The following is a 22034-nucleotide window of genomic DNA, read 5'->3' on the forward strand; positions in this document are numbered from 1 at the left end:
ATTGTTTTTTAATAACCATCTACTCACTTTATTTGATATTTATTTTAAAACAATTATATAATAGTACTAATAATATTAGTAATTTTTAAAAACATATAATATTTTTGTTATAAAACAAATTTTGTAGGCTTTGAATATATATATATATATATATATATATATATATATATAATTATAATTATTTAATTAATTAATATATGTATCCCTACCGTACCCGTGTCTTAATTTCAAAAATTTCCATGTCGCCCTACCGTATCTGAACTCATACCCATATCCATGCAAGTGCTTTTTAGGAGAAATTCTACCCCAAAAAATAAAAAATTCAAATTCAAATTCAAATTAAAAATTAACTGTGGTCTTTAACATTACACCAACTGCTTCCTTATATATCTAAGCCACTAGTAAACCCATAAATAGACATTGGTCTGCTCAGGAATCATACGTTTTACACTAGGAGCTCTAAATACCACACAAAATACTAGAATCACCTTCCTAATATCAATTCCCTAATGTTTACTGAACCTTACTTTCCAACACTCCAAGAGACCGATTGCAGTATGCAGCAGCACCCAACTGTTCCCAAACAAACAGAACACCAAGCTCTATAGTTCAAGAGCAAAATTACAATGCAGAAGTAAATGATCCACTGACTGCCCATCCACCTTACACATACTACATCAGTCCACAATCTTTATACCCCTTCTATGCAAGTTATCCAGTGTAAGGATCTTACCAATAACCACTGTATATACAAAAAAACACCCTTGCTGGAACTTTTACCCTCCCAATGCTTTGCCAAGTGCTTTGGTGCCTCCATTTCAAAGCTTTATAATAAGTTTAACTTGGAAACCCTGACTTATTGATGAAAACCAAATCATCTTGTCATCTTTCAAGGGATCAATGCATACAGCAAAAAGGTGCTCTAAGCATGTAGTCATAAGCTCTAATTCCCAACTAGAATAGGGTTCATCCACAAACTCACTCAATATACTGAGATCTATAGATATCAGAACACCATCAACCACAAGACACCCTATATTTGTAATCATTTCTCTTCCTCCAAAGAACACCATCCACCCCAAGACACCCTATATACCATCACAACAACTTCCCAGGTAGCACTCAATTGAAAACCAACTTCTTTTTTTTATATATAGGTAAGAAAGAAGTTGGTTTTCAATTGAAAAACAACTTCTTCTGAATCCCAAACCTCCTGAAGAAAAAGGATTACAAATCACATTCCAATGTATGGGATTCTTGCTCCTCACTCGTACCAAAATTTTTGCCACACCAACTGGCAAAGGAAACAGGGATAGGTAATAATTTGGAAGCAAGACTGCAAACTTTTAACAAGAGTAGATTTTATATTCCTCCAATTGAAAACATGAGAAATTGGTTACTGGCTGAAAACTAGGTAAGAACCCTCTGTTTTGAAGGAGGGATTATTATATCAAGGATTAAAAGGAAACGAATTCAAGAAAGCAATAAAGGTATCAAATATGGCTAATAAAGGGGGGAAAAGAAAACAAGCTTGAGAGGAGAATGTATATACTTGTGAATCATGATATATAATCAAAGACTGAAAGATGGAAGAACTTCTTCCAGTTAGTCATCATCTTAGACATGTTTCTTTACTATCAAGCTGAAATTGTATGACTTTTTCTTTTTTGATAAAAAGTAATGTTGTATGTAGGGACAAACATCAGTACTTTTTTATGAACATTAAAAACAGAAGGAAATATTTTGCATTTAAAATAATAAATAAATAAAAAAGATGAAAAGAAGATAACAAGAGTATAATAAACTACCTTTAAACCTTTATCTTCAGTAAAACCAAAGTAGTCCCTTGCAAGATTGAGAATCACAGGATCTAACTCCACCGTCTGTAAATATTGTAGTCTTCAATTAGTCCAACTAAGTGACAACTAAATCATATTCTTTCTATTTTTAGAGGAGGAGGATATTTGCAAGCTTAAAATTACCTCAATATGTAAAAAGCGTATACATTCATGAAGGAACATAGGAAGCAAGCCAGCTCCAAGACCTATAACAAGTGTTTTAACCTGAGAAAGATGACTTTGTAAATTACAGAAACAAAACAAAGCAACCTCAATATCTAGAAAAGGGCAAAAGAGAAAAAGAACAATATACATATGAAATGGATTTATGTTGCACCTAGTGTAACTTTTTAAGAGTTACAATTTTTTTACACTGTAGATTTCTAAAAGATCTAACAATTTTAAAATACTACTATCCATATATCATTAAATATTTATTACTTTCCAACTCACCTAATATATAACACCATTTTTTCTCTCTTATTTATTACATACACAACAATCTTAACATTTAGAATTTACGGAGAATAGAAAAACTGCAAAATCTACAAACATGGGTCAATAAGGAAATCTTTTTGATAACCAAAAGCTCCTTCGTTCCTATGAATATTGCTTTAATAAGTTGATTTGACTACCAAATGATAATAAAGGGAAAGAAAATAACGTAAAATCTCATTCTTACTGTATAGAAAACCATAAGACAAGACATGCCTTAGTTAAAGATGAGAAAGGAAAAATATTTCATAGATAAGACCGTTAAGAACATTTGATTAAAATAATACCATCTAAAATGTAAAACCTATAATCAATTTTCCATGTTTAACCTTTGTTGGAAAAAAAAAAAATCCATGTTTATATAGATACAAAGAGAGAGAGGAGAAGCAAATCAAGTGGCTTACTCTTACTTTCTTTTAAAACCTATAATCGATTTTCATTTTATGTTTTGAATTTCTGTTTTTATTGAAATAAATAAAATCATAGTGGTGATTCTGGTAAAGGTGGAAGTGAGGATTATTTCCCCAGTTGATTGGTGTTGAGCATCTTTGATGCTGGTTGTACCCAAAGGTCCCAAATTGGTGACCAATCACCACTATGATGTTATTGGATACCATCCTTGATAGTTGATAGTATTGGGTAATATCAAGGTCCCAAACTGGTGAAATATATTTCCACAGAGATCCTTGATAGTATTGGATAATATCCTGCCACTGTTTGATTCTCAAAAAAAAAAAAAAAATCTTACCACTGTCCTGAGTTTTTTAAGAATTTAGATTCTATGTGGGAGCTCGCCAAGCAATTCAAAGATACAAACCAAGGAGAGAGCTTAGGATACAAACCAAGGAGACAGCTTAGGTTTTGGGAGTGCTATACTAGTATATATGTTTTCAACTAATATTTGGTGTTTACCAATTGCTTACCAATTGCTATGGATTGGGTGAGGTGGGAGATATACGATTCTTTTGTGCATAATGAATTATAGGAAAATGAAAATATTGTGGTGTGAAAATTTAGAGTAAAGAAAATAAAATTCAACTGTAATAAATTTTTAACAAGGGTACAAAGCATTTAATGACATAGTTGGAGATAATTAATGCAATTAGATCACTTATTTATAGAAGGTTGATAACATGGCCATCAAAGTGTTTCTACTGTTAGATTTATTATGGCTTATAAAAGGTGAAACTCTTACATCAGTTGTAACTGAAACTCAACTCTATACATATATATAAACAATGTCAAACTAATTTCTAAATCATATAGATCAATGCAGACAATATGTAGGGTTGATGTTTATTCTTAAAAATTTCCAAGGTGGACTTAAATGGGTCCCTTTTTTACGTAATAAAAACTCTACTTCGAAAAAGGAATGGTCAAGTAAACACTGTGTACCTAAGGGTCACTAAAGAATTAAAGTTTAAAATTTAGTCAATATAATCAAGAAAAGAAAAGGAAAAAATTGGACCACTGTCAGGGGCCCCAATCATACAGAATTCCTAAGTACACTTAAGCTTGCAGAGTGTTCAATCTCATTAAATGGGTTCATATCTTATACATGGGAGCATTGTCAATTACCGAGCAAAGCTGTCTTCCTCGTGTGTAAAATAATAGTAGACCTACAAATTTTACTAAGTCAAACAATAATCAGGAAGAACAGTTTTCCTTATTGAATTAAAACCAAAAAAGAAACAAATTTCAAGAATACAAACATGACAAGCTGCTTTTTCTTTCGTTTCTTAATAAGTAAAGCATATTTTGGAAATGGCTAACATCAGAAAATGAGCAGTACTTACAGTTTTTCCTGTTGACACCACACTTTCCATATAAGAAGAAATCAACACAAACCCAGAAATAATTCCTCTATGATAAGCACTAGCCAAATAGCTATGATAGACCTTCAGCTGGTTGCTCAGTTCTGTCAGATAAAGAATATATTAAATTAACACAACGGGAAAGAAGCAGCAAAATAGGATGCACTTTTCTGAGAATGGCACTTGCAAGTCTTTCCACAACAAGTTTTTTCCTCAAGTCGAGATGGCATCCAAAAAGACACATCAAATGTCATACAGCCTCACCACCCGTGCATTTTGCATGCAAAGATGTGCAACTATAGTGGCTGCCACATCCTTGTTCATGAAACTTGTGCAAAAAGAAGAAAACTTGAATTTTATTAGTAAGGACGAAATGCTGTAAAACTATGCATTGGAACACACTGAACTACAAACTCAAAAGTTCAAAAAAAAAATTGGTGTAGAAAAAAAAAATTAACATGAAAATATTAAAATTTTGTTATGTTCAGAAATCCACTTTCCAATTTTACTTTTTTTTCATAAATAACGTGGTTAATAAGACCATAGTAGCCAAACAGAGCCACTCCTGATAACATTGAAATTATGTCAATGTCAATTAGCAATGTTTTGGCACTAACAGTAACAACAGGCTTTTGCCAGGAATCATAATGGTTCTAACAGAATCATAATAATTTTATGCTAGTCACTACCCACTAACTTGTGCAACACGTGGAAAAGTTCAGTGAAAGTATTTATTTATTTATTTAATGGCATGGAGAGGACCAAGGCAGGCCCTTTGGACCCATCCCTGAGAAGTAAACCACAAATACACGATCCCATCCACTAGAGCAGTGTATCAAGTAATCTAGGGGAACTCTTACTACGGATTGAACCCAGGATATCTAGGTGTACAACTCATCCCAAGTCTCCAACCATTAGGCTGCACCCTGACAGGTCAATGAAAATATTTATATATGATAGATTTAATTAATAAGTTTTAATAAATATATAACACAACACAAAAAAAAAACTATAGAAAATATCAGAAGTACTTTAATTAGGATTTGCTTACAGAAATTAAACATAATATAATTATAATTTTTTGTGTTGGGTTGCTTTAGTCCAATGAAACCATTAGTTCCAATTGATTTCAACTCATAAAAGTATAACAATTCGGCACTCTGTATAAGATATTACACTGAAAATTAAAAAAACCATATATATACATACTACATGCTAATGTGGGAAAATATGAGCTTTTCAGAAGCTTACATGGCAGTATCGCAAGGAGTAAAAAAAAAAAAGACGAATAATTTCATTATTATATAGATAAATCAAGAGTTTCAGTATGGGAAAAATTACAAATAAATCATGAAAAATGCTATGATATCTTTCCCTTTTTATTTGATAAGTAATAAAAATATATAAATCAGAAAAAAAGAGTCATTCAAGTATACAGGAAGTATATTGGGGCAAACAATCAGCTACAAAAATTGCATAAATCTACAATAGAAAATAAGGAAAGGTTCCCCAAGGCTGACAGCCAGTCCAACATAGTTCTATAAAAGAACCACTTGAGATTAGACATAGAACTTTCGGTATCTTCAAAACTCTTGATATTCCTTTCCCTCCAGATGCACCGCATCAAGCAATGGGAGATAACCATCCAAATGTGACCATCCCAATGACAACCAAACTGACCTTGCCAGCAAACTAAAAGTTCAACAACATATTTTGGCATCACCCAATAACTCCAAAAAAAATCCAATATCATGGACCATAAGTTTGAAGCAATAGGGCAATGTAGCAAAAGGTGATCAACAAATTCACCTTTACATTTGCAAATATAACACCAATCTGTAATCCCTATCTTTCTCTTCCTTAAATTGTCAATTGTCAGAATTTTACCCAAAGCTGCAGTCCATACAAAGAAGGCTACTCTCGAAGGAGCCTCTGAACTCCAAATTATTTTCCAAGGGAAAGGATGATCACTGGTACTACATCGGCACCTACAAAGAAGGCTATCATTCTCTCTTATTTTCTTCACTTTCTTTCTTCTCCATCCATAGTCCCTATTCATTGTATATGTAATAACCTATCTCTCATATCCCCCCGTGTTTGTGTGAGCACGCATGTGAGAGAGAGTGAGGGAGAGAGAGAACAAAAAAAAAATACATCTATGCACACCAATTGTAGTAGCTTAACACGAGTAACATTTCTCAAATTATATTGAAAATGGAAAAATAAATCTGAAAGAAATTCATGTACCACACAATGTCAAGTAAAAAACAAATAATATATATGGAAAGATGTACAATTCAAGCAAAATCATGATGCAAAAGAGTGACTAGATTAATAACAATCACATCAAAGGCATGGATCAATACCAATTATTTCTTTAGGTCCCCTTCTCTTGGATTTGGAAGATGAGCTAGTTTTCTTCCTCTCAATTTGATTAATTTTCTCAGATCCTTCCTTTGCTAGCAAAGCTTCTGACTGCACCAGACTTCTAGTTCTTTCAAAAATAAGGCGACGAAATATCAAATCTCCGGATGGCAAAAGGCGAACATCAACATCAACATTTTCATAAACCACATCTTCAACAATTACTGGTCCACTCAATGGAGATATGACCTAGAAGGACAGATAATTAAGGATACTGTGAAAATTGTTTTCTTTTTCTGAAATTTCATAGACAATAAATAGCTCCAGTTAGATTCACTTAACAGTCAAAGTAAGTTCATAATGGTAAAATGGACAATTGACAGAATAGGAAGCCAAATTGCTGAGAGGAGGCTAAGAAACCCCTATAGTTCTTTTCAACAACAACGTTTTTTATAAGTTAAAAAAGTTTTATTGAAAAGGCAAAGAGTGCAGAGCCCAGTACACAAAGAAGTCAAGCAAAATAAAGAACCTAGGTTTAAAGATAGATAGATTTAAAAATTCCAAAAGAGTAGAAGCAAAACCGCCAATAACCCTCAATCAATCAAATAGTGACATTTAAGAATAAAAATCTCAATTAGAGCAATGAGGCATCAACTCCATCAAAACATGATATTTCCTTTATTTATTCCAATTTCAACACTTCCTTCAAGAAATTTTTTATAAGTTCCAATGAGATTTTTTATAAGAGGACTTAAGATTGTAGTCAGTGTATGATGAGGGCTACCATCAATACAACAATGCCTTTTTACAAAAATCTGACACTAAAGATGCATTCCAGCATCCACAGAAACTTTGCTCTGAAAATCTTCTAAATTAGACCCAAGAGTGATAGAAAACATGAACAATCAAATACATTCTAGGATCTCTACCGCTCCTTTTTCCTTTTTTGTTTTCCTTTTTAGGAACTTACACACTTCAGGAAATTTTCTCAATTTTTATTTGATGATATGAAAACCAACCAAGGCAAGGCCCTTTGGACCCATCACTGGGGAGTAAACCCTAGATACATGGGCCCACCAGTCAAAACCGTGTATCAAGTAATCCAAGTGAACCCCTGATGTCTGGGTCTACAGCTCATCCAAGTCTTCCACCACTAGGTGGCACCTTGACAGGGTAGGTGTATATAAAACAACCTTTAATAATACTGAAATGTTGGACATTGAACATTTGAACCAAAACTCAATCACTACCAAAGTTTCAGTGTATTGAGGGAGGGGACTAGAAGGTGAGGACAGTTCCAAGCTACCATACGATGAACACTTGAAATCAGGCCTCAAGTCCAACCACCACCATCTCTAACGGCTAAGAACAATTCATCAAAGTTTGCTAAAATTGGAAATAATGTGAAACTAAATAAATTGTAGAAGTACTTCAGACTTCAATATTATGTCTAATTCTGGGAAAAAGAGTAGAGAGATTAATAATAAGCATTTACTGTATATTTATTTATTTATGATAAATGACAAAAACTTTATTGAAACCAAAAAAACCAAGTAAACCGAGGTGTCCAATGGAAGCAATACAATCAATATCTCAAATTACAATGTTCAAACATATCAATAGGATTAATAAATGAAGAGACTGTAAAGTTATACTCCAATCAAGTAAAAGTATGAAAGAAAGAAAACTTAATCTTGAGAATAGACCATGGTGTTTGGTTTGTTTGACTGGGTCATGATGCATGGGGTTCTAGATTTTTTTTTTTTTGGTAAGTAAAAAGGATATATGTTCAAGAACACTACCTTATGCAGAAAAACATAAGGCAGAGAGAAAATTACAAAAATAAAAGATGAATAAAGAAAAAGGAAAGGAAAAGATACTAATTACAAAGGAGAGTGCTAAGGAACATTGGGAGAGAGTCACTAGAGGTGAGTCCCCAAGCCTTTAGACCAGTCAAACAGAAAGCCACTGAAAGATGCCAATAGCTGATCATCCGAGCTTTCCATGTCCTCAAACGTCCTCCAATTTCGTTCCCTCCAAAGACACCACATTAAGCACAAAGGAACTAAATTCCAAATGCTAGACGAATGCTTTCCAAGCCAATTCCACCAACCAAAGAGAGTATCCGCTACCGTTCTTGGCAAGACCCAAGAAATCCTAAAAGATCTAAACACCAAACTCCACTACCTATAAGCCTTACCACAATGAAGTAGCAGATGATCCACCATCTCCCTATTACAACGGCACATAATGCACCAGTTAACAAAATCCATCCCTCTACCCCTCAAGTTATCGCCTGTAAGGATCTTATCTCATACAGCAGTCCAAACAAAGAACGAGACACGTCGAGGAGCCTTAACCTTCCATGTACCTTTCTAAGGAAAAATAATGGGCAATAGTCTTCTTAACTTATTATAAAACGATCAAATATCAAATTCCCCATTCTTTGTCAACTTCCACCGCATGCGATCTCCATTCTCAGTGAGAGGTAGATTAAGACCAAGGTGCGGAGAAAATCATCCACACCACCCATTTCCCAATCATTTGGTCTCCGAATAAAATGAACATCCTAGCTTCTCTGTTCCTCTATCCCCAACCGTTCAAGAGAAAAGGCCACCGATGCCTCTTTATTGGAAGCAATCCCATACACACTCGGAAAAGGTTTAGTTGATTCCTGCCCCTGACCTGCACCTAATGCCCACACACCGTATCAGCAAAGGTTTTAAATGGTTGAACCCCTGAGTTATCCTTATGATGCTGGGCTACAAATTTCGAATGACCAGACCCACCATACACAGTTTTCAAGCTCCAACATCTTCCTTAATTCTAACCCAAAAACCCTCCATCCATTCTTTGCTCTGCCTTCTAGATTTGTTTGCTTCCAAATAGCAATATTCCGATGCCAACCAAAGTTGCCCTACTAGGAAGCAAACAAATCTAGAACCCCGTGTGGCATGACCCAGTGAACTCCGAACAAACAAAGTTTAGCTGATTCCTGCCCCTGACCTGCACCTGATGCCCACGCACCGTACCGGCAAAGGTTTTAAATGGTTGAACCCCTGAGTTATCCTTATGATGCTAAGCTACAAATTTCGAATGACCAAACCCACCATTCACATAGTTTTCAAGCTCCAACATCTTCCTTAATTCTAACCCAAAAACCCTGCATCCATTCTTTGCTTTGCCTTCTAGATTTGTTTACTTCCAAATAGCAATATTTCAATGCCAACCAAAATTGCCTACCAAGAAGCAAACAAATCTAGAACCCCGCGTGGCATGACCCAGTGAACTCCGAACAAACAAAACACCATGGTCCACAACTCAAGCAATAGGAAAATTAAGAAGAATATGGTCCACTGACTTCCCACTTTGCTAACACATATAGCACCAATCTAAAACAATAATGACTCTATTCCGTAGATTAACTATTGACAAGATCTTCCCTAAGGCAGTAGTCCATGAAAAGAATGCTATCCTAGGAAGAACCTTCGATCTTCACACAATTTTCCAACATTCCATTAGATGAAGATAGGGAACGATAATACCCTCTAACCTCAAAACCCTGACACTTCGCTTGCCACCAACATAGTTGATCAACTCCATCTCCTCTCATAGATGTAGAATGATTTAAGTCCATAAAAATGGCCAATGGCCCCATTTTCCAATATTGAACCAATTGAGAGGATTGAACATCCCAATGAATCCTCTCATTAGAGAATTGCATAAGGTCCACTACCCCAGTACCATTACCCACGTCATTACTCGAGAAACTAAGAAAAGGTTAACCACACCCTTCTTTACGGATTTCCAAAGACTGACACCATGAGGACCCAACACATCTTTAGTACACCAGCCCCCAAATCACTCCCATACTTTACCCCCATGACCTTCCTCCAAAGCAACTCTCTCTTAGTCCCAAATCGCCAAAAGCATTTCCTTAACAATGCTTGATTAAATCTTCTCAGATTCCTAATTCCCAACCCCCCCCCCCAACTTTGCACTGAATCACAAATTTAAGACAATTAACAAGATGACATTTGGAATCTTCACCAATCCCACTCCATATAAAATCCCTTTGTAACTTCTTAAAACAATTAGCCATATCCACTAGAATAGGAAAGAGAGAAACAAAATAATTACGCAAATTTGAAAGAGTACTTTTAATCAATGTTACCTTACAACCCTTCAATAAATACGACAGCTTCCACCCTGCCAATCTCTGCTCCAATTTCTCAAGAATAGGATTTCAAATTATCCTCTTCTTGAATTTAGCACCCAATGGTAGACCCAAAAATTTCGTCGGAAGTGTTAAAGAAGAGAATAAATTAATATAGAGAAGTAGAAGAGAATATATTAATATAGAGAAGTAGAGCAAGAAAGAGAGAAAAACACAAGGGATTACATGGTTCAACCAAACAGCCTACATCCATAGAATTAAGCCCTAGCAGTCACATCTTTACTGTATACTCAAGTCAACAATTATAGTGAACCTTTAACAGGGTATATATATAGTCTAGAAGCTAGGGTTAGCCCAATAAGGGCTTACAACATAATTGGGCCTCTTGGGCCATTTCATCATCATGAACCCAATTCCTTAATAAGCATTGATTGTTTACATCCCAACATAGCCACTAATTCCCCCATGCTACTCAAAACAACTACTAGTACCAACTTTGACTTGCCTAAGTTAATCTTCAATGCTAACACAAAATCAAACCAAGAGAGAGAGTTTCACCGATTTTGCTATCTAACTAGAGTCAGCATCACAAAATATTGACATATCTACAAACAAAAGATGAGACACTATCATCAAGTTATTCGTTGAGGTGACTATGGAGAATCCCGAAATACATCCATCATTGACAGTTGCATCCAACATACAGCTCAAAGACTCCATAAGAATAACAAATAACAATGGGGAAACAGGATCTCCTTGGCATAGCCCCTTAACTCCAAAAAAAACCACTTAGACTACCATTTATCAAAATAGAAAGAAAAAATAATAATAATAAAATTTGGAAAGGTAATAGAATTTTAATTGAAAAAATAAACATCATGTTCATGATGATGAACACTCTGGACATAAAATAAAATACATAAAGCTCAAGAGCTAAACCTAATAGCTAACAAATTGTAGAAAGCAGGAATTGAAATACATTGTGTAAGACCCCAAATATGAGCCCACTAAAATAAAGTACCAAAAAGAAGATGTTTTAAAAGATCCAAAGATCTCTCATTATCTTCAAAGATATGGTTCATTCCTGCCAAACTAACCACAATATCATATTCCAGATAGTTGACTAATGCTTCCCAAACCAATGCTCCCAAGCAAAAAGAAGAGAATTAACCATCTTCAGCATTGCCAAATGGACTCCAAACGCATGAAAAACATCACACCACAATGCATAAGCCAACTTATGGTGAAGTAAGAGATGGTCCACAGATTCTCCATCACACCGACACATGCAACATCAATTAACATGGGATTGACCTTTCTTAACAAGATTATCAATGATAAGTATCCCATCCCTGGCTGTTGTCCATAAAAAGAATGACACCCTTTTCGGAACCTTTACAAAACAAAAGCTCTTCCAAGGAAAAACAACAGTAAAATCACCAGACAAAAAATGAGCGCACATCAAACACACTATTCGAAGTCAACTTCTAAGACAGCTTATCCTCCCTTCAGCTCTCGGCATACAAGAGTAAAGAAGCTCAAAAAGAGAATCAACGGCCTCCAACTCCCGATCATGAGGAGCTCTCCTAAATTGTAAATTCCAACTCCTCTCCCCGTTCGAATGCAAAAACAAACAAGTCAGAAATCCAAGCTTCTTTGGACCGAGAACAATCATACGGATCAAGAAAAAGGTTCTTTAGAGGTATATGTCCACTCCATGGGTCATGCTAGAAATGAATACAGTGGCCCTCCCCTACAACTTACACTATCTATCCAAAAAATCTCTCTGCACTTGTTCCAATACCCTTCCACATTTTGAGATCCTTGTACACCTCTAGTACACCAACCTCCTCTAGCCGCTCCATATTTCATTGCTATAACTTGATGCTATAAATAGTAACTTTCCTTCCCAAAGCATCACAACCACTTTCCAAGCTTTAAACAACCCAATCCTCTGGATCCTCAACCCACTTACCTTGATTGGCTTACAAACATCTTCCTAAGCCACTAAAGGATATTTAAAAACTTCCTCAAAAGACCCCCAAAGAAAATTCCTCTGAATCTAATGCAGTTCATTTTTAACGCTAGTCGTTTACTAGTGCTTATGTTGTATGATAAGTAGATCCTTTCACTTGTAACAAAAAGTTAGTTAGTTGATAGATTGTTAGTGATAAGTGCATTAGCATATTAGTTAGTTAGAGATGTTTGTTAGGCTTTGGCCAATCACATGGAAGCCACATGGTAGGTTCTTGTAACTAACTTTCTAGCCAATCAACAGCTTAAGTATGTATTTATAAATATCAAGGCTGCTCTCATTGTAACTAGTTGAATTTGAATCCAAGAAATATACCTATGAGGTATTATTCCAAGAGTGTGTCTCTTGAAGTGCTAGTTCATTCTTTCTTTTCTCTAAGCAACTTAAGCTTTCTAGAACATCTTTCCTTTTCACCATTTTTTCCTCCATCAAAATCCTCTAGTCTAGCCGCCACCACAGCTTGAGGAATAGTGAAAAAGACAGAAAATAGGTAGGAGGGCTCAATAGAATACTTTTTAAAAGAGTAAGTCTACCTCCCTTTCCCTTTGACAAATAAATACGTTTCCAACCAGACAGTCTCCTCTCCATTTTCTCTATAATAGGATTCCACATCGATTAATCCTTATAATGAGCCCCAAGAGGCATACCCAAGTAAATCATTTGCAAGCTACCCACCTTACAACATAAAACTCAAGCCAAAGCATTCAAATTCCTTACCTCACCTACTGGAACAATCTCACTCTTCCCAATATTAACTTTCAAGCCTACAATAGCTTCAAAGAAAATCAACACCAACCGTATGTATAAAAGTTGTTCCCTAGAAGCATCACAAGATAAGATAGTTTCATCAGCAAAAAGAATGTGAGAAATATTTATACCCCCTTCCATTCTCTTCTCTTTAACAAACTGCTCAACACCTTTATAACCAAAAGGAATAAGAGTGGAGAGGAGGGATCCCTTTGATGGAGACCACGAGAACTACCAAAAAACTAGTAGTGGAACCATTAACAAAAAACAAAAAACCGGACTGTAGTAATACATGCCTTCATCAGTCTCCCCTACTTCACCCCAAAACCCATCCTCTCCATAAGATAAAATAAGGCATTCTAGTTCACATGATTGTAAACCTTCTCAACATCCAACCTAACAATCACACCGAGAACACCACTCTTCATTCTACTATCTAAGCATTCATTTGCAATCAAAACACTGAATCAAGAATCTGTCTCCCTCCAACAAAAGAATTGCGAGAATCAAAAATGAGTTTATCAAGAACACTTCGAAGTCTATGTGCCAACACCTTAGACAACAGTTTAAATAGACTACTCACAAGACTAATAGGGCGAAAGAATTTAATATTGATCGCATCAGTCTTCTTGGGAATCAAACTTAGAAAAGTGGCATTAAAAGATTTTTCAAAAACACAATGGAAATCCGAGAAAAAAGCCTTAACATCCCTTCTAGCACACTCCAACATTTTTTTTTAAATGTCATAGTAAAACCATCAAGACCAGGGGACTTGTCAGCTTCAACCTCCTTGAGAGCCTCAAGAATCTCCTTCCCCAAAAAAAACCTCTCAGTCTCATCTAAACTAGCAAAATCTAAGCCATCAATAGTAGGCCTCCAAGATTCCGATTCCTGATACAACTTCTTATAAAAATCCACCACTTGATCCAGGATATCCGCAACATCCTCATAAAGAGTGCCCTCTACCTCCACACCCCTAATATAATTAGTTCGTCTATGAGAATGGGCAAGTCTATGGAAAAACTGAGTATTATTATCCCTTTCTTCAATGAAAAAAGCCTTAGAATTCTGCCTCCAAGAAATCTCTTCTAGAGAAGCCAAAAAATCAATATCAGATTTAACCACAACCCTTCTATCTCGGTCCTCCTAGCTCAAAAGCTCCATCCCTTTTTTCAGATCAAGATCTAAAAGCTCAGTCAACATACATTTTTTCCTAAAAAACACATCCCAAAAACATGCTTGTTCCAATATTTCAAATCCCTTTTCAAGGCCTTCAATTTACAAGCTAATACATAACCAAGGGGCCCCATAAAATGATAAATATTCCACCAAAAGATGAACCATCTCCACAAAACCCTCCATTTTTAGCCACATATTTTCAAATTTAAAGGCACCAAAAGAAGAGGACAATGGTCTGATACCACCCAAGGGAGTATCCTTTGGATCAAATGTAAGAAATCTTCCTCCTAGCCCGCTAACACCAACACTATCAATTTTAGACATAGAAGGGTTGTCAAAATCACGAAAACAAGTATACTCACCTCCCACCAGAGGTAAATCCACCAAATGATGCTTCTCAATAAAACCCGAGAATTTAAACACGGCCGAGCGGAACGAAGTACACTTAAATCTCTTACTTGATAATATTAAAGTCATCAAACAAACACCAAGCCAAAGTCCACTGTGATCTCATACTATTAAGCTCCACCCACATCAAATCCCTAAGGCTATCATCGTTTGGTCCATACACCCCCAAGTAGACCCATTCAAAGCCATCTACCACACCTCTCAACAAAACAAAAACCAAAACCAAAAAACTACCAACCGCACATTCAACTTTCTCAAAAACCGTTTTGTCCCACATTAACAATATTTCCCCAGCCGTGCAAATGGTATTCAAAACTATCCAGTCTACACAAGGGCTGCCCCAAAGACTTTTGACAATGGTAGAACTAGTATTGTGAAGTTTGGTTTCTTTAAGACAGACAACATCACATTTCCACTCCTTAAGTAAATTCCTCACAACAAGCAACATCTTGTTTTTCCCAAGCACACCCAAGTTTTTGGAAGAAAGCAATGCACTGACTCTCACAACAAGCAATAGGAAACCCCACATATGAACCAAAACCTTTGATCATTGCTCTCACCCATTCCGAAGGCTTCAAATCCTCCAAAGAAAATCCATCAATAAAACTCACCTCCATAACAAAATCTAAACCTCCATTAGGATCCCACAAAGTCAAAGGTGCAACAACCAAAGAACAAGTACCTAATCCCTTCTCTGTCAACAAAGGATCTTCCCAAAACTGCCTAGGTGCAACAGCATCGTTTGAGTCAAAACCCAACTCAAATAGAGGACAGAAGAAATTAGAACCCAATAGTTGTTGCCCCCGGAGCATTTCAAATAACTCCAAGACCGGAAAAGACGACAAAAGACCCACACCTGGTGGAGTGACCATAGAACCACCATTGGAGACACCGTCAGCAAGCAGATTAGCCTCAAAAATCAAACCCACGCTAGCATCGGGTCTCAGAATCACTTCCGCTGCTTCTCTGCTTCATGGATGACCGAGTCACATAAACCAAAAGAAACAACCTCGAATATAAGACCTACACCATCGCCGAAGCTCGAAAGCACTACCTCCAACCTCACTTCAGCTTCGTGCAATAGTTTGGCCGAGCCATCAAACCCACACAACCTTCACGTGAGAGACACACCATTTCCTCTGTTTGGCTTTTATATTTCCGAGGACCCAAACTCACAAAGGATGTTGAGATGGGCTTTAAGAAGCCCCGTCACTATATTTAAGGGAAGAACAACTATAGTGGGTTGTTTATTATTAGCCCACGCAACAGTCCGCTTGCCTTCACCCGATAAAGAAGTTGAAATTTTAAACCCAAAGTGGGCCTGGGTCCATTTCACACTGGTTTGATGTAAAGGTCTACTAGATTTTAAATGAGTAATAAACTTTGAGTAAACTAATCAAATCCCCAGATCTCTCATGCTGATTAACATGGCCAGAAATTTTAGGGAACTAATCAAATCCTAAATTCTTATGATCTTTTAAAACTTTCCAAACTTGAGAATTTTGATTGCTAACGGATTTGAAAAATCCACCACCACCGGCCACCACCTCTTTCCCCAACCTAGAAGCTTTTTTCCCCAAGAAGAACTCACACAGTCTCATTTCAAGTGAAGCCCAACCACCCTTCTTTGACTCCCGCTGGAGCCCAAAGACAACCACGTCTTGCACTATTGTGATACTCAGAGATTTCCACACAAAAAAACCACCCAAATTTGATCAACTAGTTATCTCCAAGATTTTTTAATTCTCACACATTCTTTTGAATGCTAAAATTCCAACAAGATAATTCTGCTAAACAAGCAATGATCCAATCCAAACCCAACCTTCCCACAAAATAAAGCCATGCTACTCATCCCGACGTTCATGAATAGCATAGGAATCTATTTTACCACCAACAAAAACTGAAGAAAAAACCTTAGAATTAGGTTTGAGGGTTAGGCTTGGGCTGAGAGGAAGGAAGAGAGGGAATTAGGTTGATTTATGGGGGAGACATGTTTGGTGGAGCTTTGTGTGGGGGAGGCTTGCTTTGTGGAGGAAGGGATAGCAGTATTGTTTTTTTTTTTTTATAAGTAAAAAGTTTATTGAAATAAAAAAAGGGGCACACCCTAGTACACAGGGAGTGTACAAGGGGTCATACAATTAAGAACAAAAATTACAAGAATCTAAGAAATCAAGAAAAGATAAAAATGATTGGTTCTGCAAAGTAGCCAAGCAATCCATTAAAGTTCTAAAGAAAAATAACTTCAAGTCTGATATGGATCTCTCCTTATCTTCAAAGCACCAACTATTTTGCTCCCTCCAAAGGCACCACAATAAGCAATGAGAAACCATCAACCATATATACCCATTTTGATGACAGCCAAATCTGTGCCAACATGCTGGAAGCCCTACTACAAACTGCAGCATAACCCAAATCACTCCAAACAAACCGAACACCATAGCCCACATATCCATTGCAACCGAACAATGAAGAAAAAGATGATCAACCGATTCACCATTACACTTGCACAAGTAGCACCAATCCAATATCCAAACCTTCCTTTTTCGTAAATTGTCAATCGTTAAGCATTTCCCTAAAGCAGCAGTCCAAACAAAGAAAGCTACTCGAGAATGAATCTTCTGTTTCCAAATGCTTTTCCAAGGAAAGCAATAATCATTAGAGCCCACTAAGAGATTGTAATAATCCTTAACCGTGAAGCCCTTCTCTCTATCAGATTTCAGCACATCTTATCCTCACCAAACTCTCTCACCAAAGCACCATATATAGTATCCATGAAACCGGCCAGTGCCTCTAGTTCTCGAGCATGCACACCCCTAAAGAAACTTACATCCCAAAACAGGATTCCATTATCAAACTTCATAATCTCAACCACACTAAACTCCTGATCTTGGCAAAATCTAAACAATTCAAGATAGCTGACTGCAAGAGATGTTTTGCCACACCAACGATCTTGCCAAAATTTCACCCTAGACCCATCCCCATATCATATAGAATGTGGCGAAAAAAAAAGACCAGCCCCAACTAATATTTTTCCACAAGCCAACACCATATGGACCATTTATAGGCCCAGTACACCAGCTACCCCATCCACAGCCATGTTTCACCGCCATCACTTGCCTCCAAAGGGCAGCCCTCTCCATCCCAAATCTCCATAGCCACTTTCCAAGCAAAGCTTCATTAAAAAGTTTTGCCTTCCTTATCCCCAAACTACCCGAATCAATGGGAGTGCAGACAATAGCCCATTTAACTAAATGGAATTTTGGTTCATCACCAATGCCACCCCATAAGAAATTCCTCTGAAGTTTCTCAATTCGATTAGCCACAGCAGCAGGAATAGGAAATAAAGATAGAAAATAAGCGGGTAAATTAGATAGTGTTTTTAATTAAAGTGACTCTACCTCCCTTGGATAAGTACAAATATTTTCATCCTGCTAATCTCCGTTCTATCTTCTCCAGAATTGGATTCCATATTGTCTTATCCTTGAATTTAGCTCCCAAAGGAAGGCCTAAATATTTCATTGGAAGAGTACCTTGTTTACAGCCAAGGACATTCAACAATTAGTCAAAATTATGCACCATACCAACAAGAACTAACTCTGACTTGCCCAAATTTATCTTTAGACCAGAAACCACCTCAAACCAAATGAGAATCATATGGAGAAACAAAACCTGATCCAGATCAGCATCACAAAAAATTAAAGTGTCGTCTGTAAAGAGAAGATGAGACACCGCCAAATAGGGGTGTGCAGAAAACCCACCGACCCGCCAAACCCGACCCGACTCGACCCGACCCAACCCAACCTGCCGGGTAGGGTCGGTTTTTAGGGCTTGGTGGGTTGGGTTGGGTTATAAATAAATAAATAAAATTTGCAACAGATCGAGTTGGGTTTGGGTCATAAAATTATAAACCCGCCAAACCCAACCCAACCCACCCATATTTTAATATATATTTAAAATATATTATATATTTAATAAATATTTTTTTAAGTTAAAACCCAGCTAGAGAGCACTTCATCAATTCCAACAAACATATATAATATAAAATCCTATTACTTTCTTTAATATATATTCAAATATATTATATAATTAATAAAAAAAATATGGGTTCAATTTAATAATAATAATAAAAAAATGTCCAACCCATGGGTTCAACCCGACCCGACCCAACCCGACCCGCATGGGTTGGGTTGGACATATGTGATGGGTTGAATTGGGCCGGGCCAAATTTTTTTGTACCCACCATGGTGGGTTGGGTCAAAAAATTCTCTCAACCCGACCCATGCACACTCCTACCACCAAAGATCTTCCCTCTAAACGACCTACACCAAAGTCTGACATGTGACCATTATGGATAGCTTTATCTAACATTCTCCTAAGAGCTTCCATAACCAAGACAAACAGCAAAAGGGACAAAGGGTCACCTTGTCTCTCAACCCCCTTGAGCTCTCCAAAAACCCACGAGGAAAGCCATTTATCAAAATAGAGAAGCGAACTATAGATATACAAAAGAAAATCCACTACCTCCATTTAGCAAAGAACCCACTCCGTTCTAGTAACTGCATAAGAAATCCCCAGTTGACATGATCAAAAGCCTTCTCAACATCTAATTTGCAAAGTATCCCTGGCAAACCAATTTTCACTCTACTGTCAAGGCATTCATAAGCAATAAGCACAGGGCCAAGAATCTTCCTATTCCTCACAAAAGCATTCTGTGAAGATGAAATTATATCTTCCATGACCATGCAAAATCTGGTGGCTAAGACCTAAGCAATGATTTTATAAACCCCCGCCCCCCTAACAAGACTAATGGGGCGAAAATCCTTGACTTCAATTGTTGAGTTTTTTTTAGGGATGAGAGTGATGAAAGCGGAGTAGGATGGGATGGTTGGAGAACTTGACCAAGATGATTAGGCCAATAAAAAGGCTTTGGTAAAAATACATTATGTAGAAAGAAGGGTGGTTGTGTTGGGTAGGGTAGAATGCAGGAGGGACCAAAAGGGTAAAAGGGGTGGAAAGGAATGGATAGGTGGAGTAGAGGGGGTTGTGTATATGGAGCAGAGTGAGAAGGTGGTGGTGGATAAGGTTGTGTATGCGGTGTTGTTGGTATTGAAGATTAACTTAGGCAAGTCAAAGTTGGTACTAGTGGTCGTTTTGAGCAGCATAGGGGAATTGGTGGCTATGTTAGGATGTCAATAGCCAATGCTTGTTAAAGAATTGGGTTTATGTTGATGTAATGGCCTAAGAGGCCCAATTATGTTGTAAGCCCTTAGGCTCCATATATACCCTGTTAAGGGTTCACTATAATTGTTGTCTTGAGTATACAGTAAAGATGTGACTGCTAGGGCTTTATTTTATGAATGTAGGCTATTTGGCTGAACCATGTACTCCCTTGTTTTTTTCTCTCTTTCTTACTTTTGCTTCTCTATATTTATTTATTCTCGTCTTTAACCCTTCCAATGAAATATTTGGGTCTCCCCTTGGGTGATAATTTCAAGGAGAGGATAATTTGGAATCTTATTCTTGAGAAATTGGAGCAGAGATTGGCAAGGTGGAACGTTTCATATTTATCAAAGGGGGTAAGGTAATATTGATTAAAAGTAGTCTTGCAAAACATAATCCACTTACCCACACAGCCGAAGCATAAAAATAAGGAAATCCCAACTAACATGACCATAAGCTTTCTCCACATCTAACTTACACAACACCCCTGGAACCCCTACCTTTAGTCTACTATCTAATCAATTCATTAGCAATTAAGATGGAATCCAAAAAATCTGCCTACCTTTCACAAAAGAATTATGAGACTTGGAAATAATTCCGAAGCATCATCCTCAACCTATTAGCCAACACCTTAGAAATAACTGTTATATATTTCAACCGACTCTTGAGGATATATAAAGTAACATCATCAACTTCATCTTCAGAGCTTGCTGAAGAGTGAAGACAGTAAATAAAACAACATCATAGGAAGAGTTTTCACCTGGTGAATAATATTCCGTTGCTTGATCCCATCACTAGCCATCATGAACCTGTAGAAAACAAGACAATGAAAGCATCTATGAAAAAAGCTGCAAATAATAGAGCGACTGCTGCTTCTTTTTTTTTGATAAGTTAATGGAGCAACTGCATATATCATATCCAAACCAGAAATAGGATCATGAATGCCCTTGGAGAAAATAGATGATTGCTTACAGCATTGCAATGTAATGCAAACAGTGCATTGAAAGTATAAATGATGTCATGTGATAAGAGAAACATTCTAGGGTTAGGTATCTGCACAATGTATTAACTTCTTTTTGGATAACAATGATGTCGTAAAGCCTTTTCAAGCTCTCTCCCTCACAATCTATATATCAAAACAAGTCTAACTGTTACCAAATAGGCTGTACCCAATACACAAAGCATATATAACGAAGATCATTACCATAATTTTCTTGGTCATAGCAAGCACATATATCACAAAAATATAAAAGGAGTTGGAATTGCAAAGAACTTCGATAAGAAGCTTCGAAGTACTATAGTTGCAGTACAGCCATGAGTAAGTTGCATCAATAACTGGTCTGTAAGCTATTTCATTGATTGGCACATCAAAACCAATTAGAAGTTATAGAATCAACTTTAAACAATTAGTATCACTATGATTAAACAAGTGTCAAGATGATATAATGGCAAAGATTAAAACCAAATGATGTAAGAAACCTACGGAATTTGAGCTCCATTATCTTCTTTTCCTGGTGCCAACTGTTTGACCAGTGGAGATAAGTCCTTCTGGAGAGATGCCAAAACTTAGATTTTAGAAAATAAATGCAGCCAATGGATGTTGCAAATATAATCCACGTCCTTTTTGGATTTTTTGATAAGTAAAAAAATAGCAAATTAATTTTCATTTTGCAGTCACATCTTTTTTACAAATTGAAAGAACATATTACCTGAATATCATCCATGCTAGCATTATTGTGGCAGGTGTCTAATAAAAC

The 22034-nt window shown here is 36.6% G+C and overlaps 1 protein-coding gene across 1 annotated transcript in view; it reads right to left on the minus strand.

Moving 5' to 3' along the window:
* Positions 1-22034, minus strand: part of LOC142624463 (uncharacterized) — a 36656-nt gene that overhangs the window by 11772 nt on the left and 2850 nt on the right. Inside the window, exons 6-12 of the mRNA XM_075798031.1 lie at positions 21987-22034; positions 21761-21825; positions 21038-21086; positions 6514-6760; positions 4130-4251; positions 1983-2063; positions 1809-1883 (exon numbers count right to left, since the gene is read on the minus strand). Of these exons, the coding sequence (XP_075654146.1) occupies positions 1809-1883; positions 1983-2063; positions 4130-4251; positions 6514-6760; positions 21038-21086; positions 21761-21825; positions 21987-22034 (687 nt within the window). The remainder of the gene's footprint in view (positions 1-1808; positions 1884-1982; positions 2064-4129; positions 4252-6513; positions 6761-21037; positions 21087-21760; positions 21826-21986) is intronic.

Source organism: Castanea sativa, chromosome 2 (genome assembly GCF_040712315.1).
Source record: "Castanea sativa cultivar Marrone di Chiusa Pesio chromosome 2, ASM4071231v1".
Taxonomy (NCBI): Eukaryota; Viridiplantae; Streptophyta; class Magnoliopsida; order Fagales; family Fagaceae; genus Castanea; species Castanea sativa.